At 31.1% G+C, this 12,099-nt stretch overlaps 1 protein-coding gene across 2 annotated transcripts in view; it reads right to left on the reverse strand.

The window, feature by feature from the left end:
* LOC145276965 (protein O-linked-mannose beta-1,2-N-acetylglucosaminyltransferase 1-like) overlaps positions 1-12,099 on the reverse strand; it is a 260,297-nt gene that overhangs the window by 149,729 nt on the left and 98,469 nt on the right. For both annotated transcript variants that reach the window (XM_080128508.1, XM_080128507.1), the window contains 3 exons: positions 9,757-9,820; positions 6,510-6,693; positions 1,134-1,243 (listed from right to left, as the gene is read on the reverse strand). In XM_080128508.1, coding sequence (XP_079984634.1) covers positions 1,134-1,243; positions 6,510-6,693; positions 9,757-9,820 — 358 coding nt within the window. The remainder of the gene's footprint in view (positions 1-1,133; positions 1,244-6,509; positions 6,694-9,756; positions 9,821-12,099) is intronic.

Here is a 12,099-nt window from a genome sequence, read left to right on the forward strand (position 1 = left end):
AATGTGAACAAACTTCCACTTAATATGTTCTTATAAATCTGATCCTATTTCACAGCTGTCTCATACATCTTAGAAGCAATTGGTCTTGTTTGTACTGAGTATAAGAGAAAAAATATGTATTACTACTAAGAATGAAATAAACTTTACACATATAACCCCTGTATATACACATTATATGGCAGAATTATGTTGACACACCAGTTCTTGCCAGATCACCAAAGTTAAGCAACGATGAGACTGATCAGTACTAGACGGGTGATCATTTGGGAATACTAGGTGCTGTATAGGTTGTCAGGACAGCTCTACTGTCAAAAGAAAAAGTAAGGTGCCTCCTTTCCTCTGCTAGTCTGTGTGAGACCCCTGGGCAAGGTTAAGAACCCACTTTAGCTCCCCCACCCCAATCAGGTAATGTGAGGTCCTGGAAAGCAAGTGACATGGAATATAGGTACAATCAGAAATAATTCCGTTCATGGTTTCATATCACATAAATAGTTTCAAAGATTGTATAGATTCTTAAGTTTGAAAAAAAATCCACCTGAAGAAGGTCGGAGGTTATATCAGCTGAAATGTGAAAATAACATTGAAGATGAGAAATACTCATCTAGCTTCAACAGCCGTCAACAATTTCCCTTACTCTCTATTTGTGCCTAAAACTAAACGAAAATTCCATGAGCACAGTTTCTTTCCTCGAACTGCCTGTGGAACACGATACTACAGAGTTGCTTTCAAGCTGATTTTAACATGGTCGTCTTCAAGTCTAATGTAAATAAGTTCTTATTGAGCCATCCTCTTAAATAATTAAGCCCTACCCAATTTCCACCATTATTGATTATGCTGTCTCCCAATCTACTTTTATGCTGTCTCCCAATCTACTTAACACTAATTAACCCTTATCCTAGAGTGGCCTCTGGTCGTGATAAACGGTGACCTCCAACTAAAAAAAAAGTCCAAATAGTCAAAAATATAATGGATTAATTTCAATGTTATTAAAATTGATCTGTTCTAGACTGTAGATATAAATGCTTCATTCTAGACACAGTCATCAGTAAATGATTAAAAAATAGATACAACAAAGCAAAGACAAAATTCTACTTTAAACTCAAACATTCAAATCTTTAAATAAACGCACTTACCTTCTTTATATGTGTCAAATCTGCTTACATGTTGTACTTTTTTTGTATCAGTATTAAAAGTGACAATGTTCATGCCCCGACCTGCATGATTTAGACCTTTAGCCATTAACCTGGAAACAAAAACAATTAAGAAACCTAATCATTTTGTATTATCCTAACAATCATACTTTTTTTTTTTATCTTTCTAATGTAGATAACACTGTGCAACAAATTTCATGTTCCTATATCTAATAAAACTGTGCAACAAATTTCATGTTTCCATCTCTAATGAATAATAATTGCTACCGGAACAGTAGCAGAAACTCGCAATGAAGCAAGCAACCGACAGAAGATATTTTTGCTTGGATGAAACAGCTTACCTTGCAGCAGTATTATAATTAAGGTTATCAGATGTTTCAACATGTAGGGTATCTCATTTCAGTCTTGAGATTATGTCAGGTAATCAGAAGAGAATATGCACCATTTCGGAACCTACCTCTCTGTAGACTTGTATATAATAAAGTTTATCTTTCTTTTTATCTTGTTAAATAATCCATTCTGGTATACAGAATATGTTGGGTTGTCAGGAGAGAATATGCATCGTTTCAGGGATTACCTCTCAATGACTTTATATGTATCGCCCCCCCCCGCCCCTCACTAATCTGAGAACCTATTTTCTGAATTGCATTTCAGGTTAAATAAAAATATACGTGCCACATAAGGCCTGTTTTGAAGTAAGAAAAGTATCTTGATACTAAATCTGATATTTATATCTCTAGACTAGGCATCATTTTCATGTACTATAAATTATATCTTATTATTATTGGTTATGAATGAAAATCATAGAATTGTCAGTTTAAATAAAATTTGTCCTCTAAATCCTCTTGTGCTGAGTGTCATTCTCCATTTTATATTTCAGCAGTTATCTGCCAACATGCCAGGTTTCCATTTTCCTTTAAAACGTTTTCCATCACTGAAATATCCTGATGGAATCTCTTGTTATATTCAATACTACTATCACAAAGATTCTCACAAAAATTCTCGAAATTGACAGTTAAAAAAAAAAAACTACCTAATTCGACAAAAGACGGTCGGAAATTGATTTCCCATGCTATTGTACAAAAAAAAAATGGCCACAGATGTCCTGTAGTTTTCTGAGTGTTGCACAGTGTAATCAAATGTGTCTCGATTTTAAGATAATGCATTTCAGATCATTATTATATTTTATATTCATATAAAAGAATATCTTTTGAGTGTGTTGTAGATATAAATTTCTACTTGTGTCGCAGTTAAAAAGGGCTTTATTTCTCCAACTAAGATAGTGGTTGAGATTAAGACTGGATAAATCTGCTGGCAGGAAATATATGCATTATGAATTAAATGATCCTAATTATGATATAATAAAATTATTAATTTTTATGTAAATTATAAAATTATTAATTCCATCTACTAACTAACTAACTAATGAATTAATTTTATTCAAACAATTTTCACTACATAAATATATGCAAATAATAGGGGGGGAAATAAGTTCAATCCAGCGACTGACACCCTTTCTAACTCAACAATAAACAACAACATATGCAAATAATAAATAAAATATTTATCAATATTCAAATTTTATTTTTAGCTGCAATATTTTATGTCTAAAAAATTCTTATTTTTTACTTTACTAGAATATCTTGTTCTTTACTTTTCCAGGTTGAATTTCTTGTCCTTTACTTTTCCAGGTTTAATAAAATCTTAAGAATATTACTTTTCATGCACACATTTTTCCATATAATTATACTTGGTTAAAAAAACAAAAATACAGAAAAAAAATTATGATGTACATACTTGTCATGGAACAAAGACGTTATATTCCAAAAGTCACATAAATTGATCAAGTATTTTTTTTTAATTAAGAAAATCATATCTTATGATACTTAACAATTAAAAAGTTTTAATTATTTTGAATAACAACAAAATCTTTGCAGTCGAATTAAATTGTTGACCTTGAATTTTGGCAAAGTTTAAAACAGTATAGCTGCACCCAATCTCCGTCCTGCTTTGCCATAAAATTTAACTTATTTATTAGTATTTTTATTTTAACTAAGTGTAATTCTAAATACGTACATTGATATTGATATTATTTTTATTAAAATTTTATTCCCTTATTTTCTGTAACATTTGCTGTACATTAATATTTTTCATTGATAACTAAGTACATCCACTAGTTTTCCTTTTTTATTTTATTTCAACCTGCCATATAAGAGAGTCACCAATCTGATACGCCCTGAACTGGCATCTAAGCTTCAGTCTCTGTCCCATCGACAAAACGTTGCATTCCTCTGCCTGTTCTACAAGTATTTTAATGGTGAATGCTCTGACGAACTGCAGACACTTGTGTCCCCACAACGTAAATACCTCTGACAAACCCGACAAGCAGCTAAATCCCATCCCTTCACAGTAGAGATCCCTAGATGCAAGAGAGCCTTTTACTCCAGTAGTTTCTTCCACAGAACCGCTAGACTCTGGAATTCCATTCCAGGTCCCTGCTTCCCCAACTGTACTGACATGCAGAAGTTCAAGTGTAACGTGAACCGACATCTTGCTGCCCAAATCCCTACGTAGTGCCCCAGTAGTTGCTGCCCCTGATAGTAGCCCCCTACACCAAAGTGGCAATGTGCCTTGTTTGGGCTGAAAATTTAAAAAAAAATATATATATATATATATATATATATATATAAATTAGCACACATTTCTCTAATAAACTGTACTACTTTTAAATTAAAAATTCTAAATTATGCTTTTCGTAAATAATTTGCAGACACGAAAATGGAAACATATAAAGATACACTGTGTATTATTTCAATTATACTTCTCATCTTCAATGTTATTCCTACATCGCTTCAGCCAATATTGTAACCTCTGACTTTCGTCATCTGTAGCTTGTCATTCTCCGGAACGGACTTTGGAGCCAAACCTTTTATTTAATCAATGGAAGTAGATTGTTCTTATTCTGTCAGTCATTAATGATGCAACGAATAAAGTAATATAATAAAATAATATAATAATCTGTTTTAAATTAGTCTCCTGAAAGTCGAAGGTTCAATCCTTAGTACAAGCAACTAATAATATAATTAAGAATGATTTAAGAGTTCTATCCGGTAATGAATGACAAAACAAGAGTATTCAATCCTTCAAAGTTCCATACAGATTCCAGAGTTTAACAAGATGCACTTCAAAAAGGTCACAGGTTACATTGGTTGAAACTTTCTGAAAATGGTTTGGCATAAAAGTCTACTTCACAAGATTTCTAGCTACAGAATATAAAGAACTGTTTTATCATCGATTAAATCCTTTCTCTTTGACAGCTTTATAAAAGTAGTCATCGACGGGCACAAGACTGAAGTATTTAATAGCAACACTGGCATGTTTCAGCGTTCTGTTTTTTTGCCCAACTCTCTTCCTGGTCGTCATCAATAATCTCCAAAATCACATTCTTAGATCATTTGCTGAAATCTATAAAAAATGGTACTATCATCTATAGCAACATTTCATAGACCCACAATGACCAAGACCTTTCTGATTCTCTCTTTTCTGACCTTCAGCACGAGGTGCAATAAGGAAAAGGGTGTCTGGTTAATTTTAATGCATCCAAAATCAAGTTTCTATCTTTTCACCACCAACACTCTGATCCCCACTTGGTCAAAAATGAAGTGAATGGCTCTTTTTTTGATAAAGCACCTTGACTTGACAAGCATCAGAGACATACCTTCACTTCTTGTCTGAAATGGAAGACTCACATGAAATCATTGCCAAGGCTGCTGGCAAAATGGTTGGGTGATTCTACCACTCCAGAAGCTATCTCACTCCCGACTTAATCCTTTATGTAGCAAGTCTATCTCTGCTCTATCATTATTTTCATGGCAGGTGTTCGACTGAGCTTCAATCTATGGTCTCTACCTGTAAAACATTCATGACAAACACATGCCAGAAAGTATCCAACTTTAGATGCAATCCTCTATCTGTACAAGATTCAGATACGCCCCAACATGGAGTACTGTTGAACATCTGAGGTGAAACTCCTAATAACATCCTTTTCTTCTTGACTTGATACAAAACTGTCTACAGAATTTAGTGGCCGATGACCATTTTGCCTCACTGCTCTCTCTTTCTCACAGAAGCGATGGTGTGAGTCTATTTCTGCTCTATCATAACTTTAGTAGGTGCTCGACAGAGCTTCAATCTATGGTCCATCCTCCGTAAAATGTTTGAAACAAATACATGGCTAGCTGCAATTCCATGAGCAGAGTTTCTTTCCTGGAACTGTCCGTCCGTGGAATGCAATACAGTGGATCTGCTTCCCAGCTTACTATAACACTGTTGTCTTCAAATCCATTGTGAATAAGTTCCTATTGAACTGTCTTCTTAGATAATGTAGCTCTACTCAAATTCCACCATGACTGATCTTGTCTCACTGTCTACCCAATGCTTAAACCTTATCTGGGCCTTGATAACTGATGACCTCCCATGTAAAAAATTTAAAAAAAAACATTAAATGTGAATATGAATTATGTTGTCATCAGGGAAGCCATCTTGTAGCTTTAGTTCCATTACTAGTAAATTGATACTTATCTCCCTTTGATTATAACTTAGTTAAAAACTGTAAAGGAATAAAGCTTGAATAAACTCATTTTAATTAGAAATATTGGTCCTTGGCAAGAATTCCTCCATATTATTAAAAGACAAAATTAAATAAAAAAAACTTTATGATGTATGTAACCGTGATGGAAAGAAAGTATCGTATTCCAAAAATCACGTAAATTGATCGCAGTTTTATTTTTATTGAGAAAATCATTTTAAGTGAATTTGAGTTTTTCTAATGTCCCCATGTTAAGAATGGCTTTTTAAAATCTTGCAAGTTTGAATTATTTGGAATTATTTCACTTGTTTTCTAGATATTGTTGCAATATTGCTGTTGTTCGGTTGGTAACAAAATTTGATTTTTGTATTTAAAAATAAAATTACTTGATAAATTTACAGGATTTTTAGTGTATGCTATTTTTTCTATCACAAGTACTTCATACAATTGTTTTTACTTTATTTTAATTTTTAATATAGGTTAATTCTGGACAAGCAATAGTAATCGCTGAATTTCTGACAGCGAGGAATACTGAAGATTTTGATTGTAAAAGATACTTTAAAATATTTTTTTGCAAAAACACTTTTAATAATCAAAATGTGACACTGCAATAATTTATTTTCATTCTATAAATGTTGGTACATGATTTGCCATTTAATATTCAATGTTGGAATATAGGAATTTCTGATATGGTTATATATTTCCAAATTTGATCTCATTGAATAACTTAAGTATTATTTAATATAAAAGTCAAAGAATCTAACACTTACAGGTCTTCATTGACACATATTTGGGGATATTCAATGTTATCCTTTCCTGTGTAGACATGAACAGGAAAAGTGTCATTGGTACACGCACTTTTCATGCCACAGAATTCAACTCGTTCTCCATATTTTATTTTATCACCAACCAAGATTTCAGTAATCATCATTTGAACAGGAGCCAATGGACCCACTGAAAAATAAAATATAACAACATTATATATATATCTATATATATATATATATATATATATATATATATATATATATGTATTCCCCACTGCCTAAATATATATTTTTTTCGCCTATGTTCAAAATTCAACCTAATTAGAAAACAGAAATATAGAAAAATCTTTGTGATATACGTACCCATCATGGAACGAAGATGTCAGGTTTCAAAAATCATAAGTTGACCAAGTAGGTTTATTTTTAACTAAGAAAATCAAATCATAAAAGTAAGCAAAAGAGGATTGTCTCTTATCTCTGTCTTGAAGAGAACAAGGACCGATAACTCCACAATAATTCAAACTTGCAAGATTAAACTTGTAATGCTAACGATTTGCCATTAATAACTTAAAAATGGCTTTCTTTAAAAAAACAAAAAAAAACCTACTTGATCAGAATACATGATTTTTGGAATATAACATTTTTGTTCTATGACAGGTACATAAATCGTAAAGATTTTCCTGTATTTTTTTATCCCCCCCCCCAATTAGGTTGAATTCTGGATAAGAAACTATATCTTTCTACCCCCCCCCCCAGAGGTACAAAAAAGTGGCCAAAAAAACAATGTATAACAAATAAATGTTATTAAAGGCAAGATAAGTTACTCTTCTACCTATCTGGAAAAGTTTTTTGTGGTTTTATTCACTTTAAAACGTTTATTTAGTCTGAAAAACATATAGCGTCAAGCATTAGGTGAGAATCAGAAAAAAATGTCTTAAAATAGAAAGAATTATACAAAATACTGTTAGAAAATCACCCAATGTTTGTCATGGTAACATACTAATATGTCACAAATAATATTTACAGCCTATGTGATTTATGTACATTTTTTTCAGGAAATGTTATATTAACATAGATGGAAAAGTAGATTTAAATAAAAATAATATCGACTTAGTATAAATTCTGTTTGAAATATTTAAACTTTATTTCTTAAAACATATTTCCACTAAATAACATTTTAATACTGAAACGTGCACAGATGCTACTAATATAAAATATAGCTTGTCAGTGGACAGAAAATTTTATTTTGAAATATATTAAATTTGAATGCTTTAAATATAAATAAGATGAACACGAAAGTAAATATTTTATGCTAGCTGTCAGTTTCAGTTTTTCTGTAGTTCAAAGATTAGGATGCGTTCATATTTTTCAGTATCATGATTTTGGTTACTTGTAATGCAAATGAAGGGAAGTAACTAAGGATTGTATTTCCAAAGTTATTTGCCTTTGCAATCTTTTTTTTTTCTTTTTTCCTAAATTCATTCGTTTTAATTTTTTCCTTTTGTTTATTAAGGATTTTATAATGAATAACAAATAAAAATAAGGCCAAGATCTGATGCTACACTTCACCTTTTCTATCCTCCGTCAGCGGAGGAGGAATCCTTCATGACTGAGACAATTTTTCTTTTTGTTCCTATCTAAAGTACCCTTTTGGGGGAGCTGGATTTTCCCCCATATTAAAAACCGACCTTGTGTTTAACTTTGCTTTCGTGGGGAGGCAAGTAAAATAGGAACAAATAAAAATAAGTCAGTGTATATTCATCAAAAATAAATATATGCATGGACTACTATACTATTATTATAGTAGGCCATAATATACGTGAGAAACAGACAAACAGGATCTAATACAGTGATTTTGCAACATGGCACGAAAGTACACATGATTTCATGGTTAAATCTTAAAATATATTTTATTGTTAAACATTAAAATATATTTTCCAAATATTGAGATGATCATTTTCAATATAACGAATCCATTAAACAAAAAGCAGACTCCACAAATTCTGTAAATGTTATTTATTATTTCCAGATCCATTGTTTTTCACTCTCCTATAACAATATATAATTTAGCTTTCCCGAAAATGATTAATGTCCTCAAAGAAAACATCACATAAAAAAATGAAGTTGTCTTAATAAATTTTTAAATACTTATTTCCTTATCACTAAATTTACCTTCGATTTGTTTACTTTTTCATCCAACTTTTTATTATAGATTGGAGGATTTATTTCCAAATTACAATTAGGGTAAGTCTGATTTGCTATTTCATTTCCCTTTATAACTTGAAATTGGTTTTGTCTGCCTAGAAAAGGTGCACACTTTTTAATTACTAAATTTTCCAACATGACAAGGAACAACACATATTTTTGTAGACATGAATATACAAATAAATACACCCTGATTTTTATTATAGTGAAATATCCAAAAACGAAGAGTAACTGAATTTCAACAAAAGTTATTGATAGTGCTCAATCAAAGAGAGCAAATTATATTTTTTTTATTATTCTTTATCTAAATACAGTCATATTTGGCTACAATGTGTAGACCGTTTCAGTCATAATAGATCTCATCAGGCAAGAAAAATTCAAAATTCTAAATTTAAAAATGGTTTCAAGACCATTTTCAATTTTAAAGGAGATATACTTAGCCATGACTGGCGTGGAGCGAAGTTAAAGCGCTTTAATTTAAAATTTTTCCTGCCTCATGAGATCTATTATGATAGAAATGGTCTGCACATCATAGCAAGATATGACTGTATTTACATAAAGAATAATATATATATATATATACACACACACATACGTAACAATCAACTTCTCATAATTGGAACAAAACTGAATTAAAACAGATAACTTTGAACAAATAAATGGCTCTTTGTCCTATAAACTTTTAAATGTAAGTACATTTTATTATCATTTCTTATATATGGTTTAAAGGAAATTTTAAAAATATTCCTTGCTGTAATATGTGAATATAATAAACTTGTAAAGAGAATGTAACTTTTCATGTGTCTTATTTTCTTTTCTATCTTTGTACTGTCTGTCTGTCTCTCTCTCTCTCTACATATATATATATATATAACAAATAAAAATGTATGGATAAAAATAAATATAAAATCAATATTTTTTTCTCTGAATCTTCAATTCAAGGACGAGTTTTACATTATATAAACATTTAAGATGGTTTATATATATATTTTTTTTACCATTGAAAATTTATATATAATGTATACATTCCCACACACATACTTACTTGGCATAGAGAAACAGCCACTTTTTTCGATTACAGGTGCAAAATCTTTCTTATTCTTCCGATTCTAAAGAATAAAAAAAATTAATGGCAAATATTTCTTTTTAAGTTATATTCATTTCTGGCATGCATGTAATCAACAAGTTTTAAACTGAAGATTTTAGTGACAAATAGATTCAAGGAGACTTTATGTTGCAGTATGTTTTGTATAATAAAGGGTATGATTACAAAAAAATAAATGGTTCTATTTATAGACAGGTGTGATAAGAACTGACCAATCAAATGGAGGCATATTAATCTAGCAGCCAATCAGAATCCGGAATCACTTCATAAATATACTGAAATTCTCAAGAATTCTTGTACCTAATTTTTCGTCTCCACAGGGAAAGGAACTTTGTCTTCATCTGCAAGCTTTACAATTGAAGACTTCTTTGGATTGGCTACCTACCAGAAACTCTGCTGTTAGTCTGCAAATTTTTATAATTCAAAACTTGCGTGGATTGATACTGGCATTTTGTATGAAACAACATTTCTCTTCTAAAACTAAAATGACTTACAACTCAAAAGTATATCAATAAGGGAACTCTATAAACTTTTTACTTTTTTGCAAGCTACAAATTACCAACTTTACTTCCGAAGAATCCATACAGTTCAAAACCGCAATAAATAAACGTGATGCTCGTATATGTATATTGCACCACACCACATCAAATGCAAACCTCTTTTTTTTAAATCGATTTTTAAATATCTGAAAAATATTACAATTGAAATTATACACCTATAAACAATTAATATACAAAACATCACCATGGTTTCAGCACACATACTGTAAAAGCAATCAACAAAGCAATGCATACAAAATGGCACTTTACACACTGTCCAATGCATACCAGGATTTAAAATAGTTGTTAAGTCAATCATAAGTGTGATGCACCAACTATGTCCACAGTGACTCGCATGTTGAATGATTCAACAGTTCTTAATACTGATGCAAGTTACATCATTTGACTAACCAAAGCAGCACTGACCATAGTTGGTTTGAACTGGCTTCCTCTGATATCCATATCAGAGGAGATAACAACATTAGGTTTTTTCAGTTCTTGCAGGGAGATGTCAACACACCCCTACATACAGTACCAGGTACAATGTCGCTTAACTTTGGTGATCTAACAGGAACTAGTGTCAATGTTATAGTTTATATACTACATCATCATGTCTTCATCATCCAGGTTTGATATTTAACGGTGCTGGAAGTTGGTAACAGCAAGCAACATTCATTAACTGTTTCCGATGCAGTACAGTCCAAAGAGTTGACATCAGTTAGGTTTCATGTAGATCTTTCACTTTTCATGCACTCAAACAGAAAGCCAACAATGTAAAAACTCTCTACTCAATTTCGATGCAACTGATATTTCTCTACTTCTAAAGGATCGAAATAAAAAAAGATGTACTAGTGGCTGTCATTTCTCAAAATTAATTAATACTAGCAGGCCGCCCGGCATTGCCCAGTCATAAAATACGTATAAATATTATATTTTAATTAATTCAGAAACTGAGGCATGTGCATGCGAGTATTGTGTGTGTTTTTCCTAAACAGTTCACTTCTTGTACATATAAAAAAAAATACTCAAGCTGAGATCAAAATCAAAACCTAAAGACATTGAGTCAAGTATGATAACCATTAGGCCAGCTTGATATGACATTTACAAATTGTTTTTAAAAAATCTTATTCTTAACATAAGGGAGCTGTTATGTTTCTCAACTGTGCATGTGCAGTCGTGAAATGGTTGACAAACAGAGAAAAATCCAACGGCTCTCACATAATAATTTGCTCATTTTAACCCTTTAGTAGCTTTTTTTTCCAGATGGAAACGGATTAAAAAGTTTACCACATGTCTGAATATCCTATATATATATATATATATATACCAAATTTCAAGTCTGTAGATAAAAAATGTTGAGTATATGGGTTGAGAAGTGTACTCACAAACACACACAAACACACACATTCTCATTTTTAGAGATATATAGATTGATCAATCAAAACGATTTTCTGGAATTTTAGGATTTGAAAAATTAAAAAACTCTACTTTGAAATATTTTGTTTACTTTTTTATATTTAACATGATTTCTGTAACAGTTTTCAACAATGCTGATAAAGTGAGTGCAATTTGAAGGAGTTCAGTCAGTCTCAAATAAAGTTTCTTTATAAATTATAGACCAAGACTATTTTTTATGATTTCCAGAAAAAAAAACAATTTTCATCATCTAAAATTACTTAACAGAAGTATTTTCTTTTTACTTGACAAAATAAAAGGTGAAAAATAAAAAAATTCAAATCAAAAA

Source organism: Euprymna scolopes, chromosome 5, assembly GCF_053919585.1.
Source record: "Euprymna scolopes isolate OS-2025 chromosome 5, ASM5391958v1, whole genome shotgun sequence".
In the NCBI taxonomy this organism is placed as follows: domain Eukaryota; kingdom Metazoa; phylum Mollusca; class Cephalopoda; order Sepiida; family Sepiolidae; genus Euprymna; species Euprymna scolopes.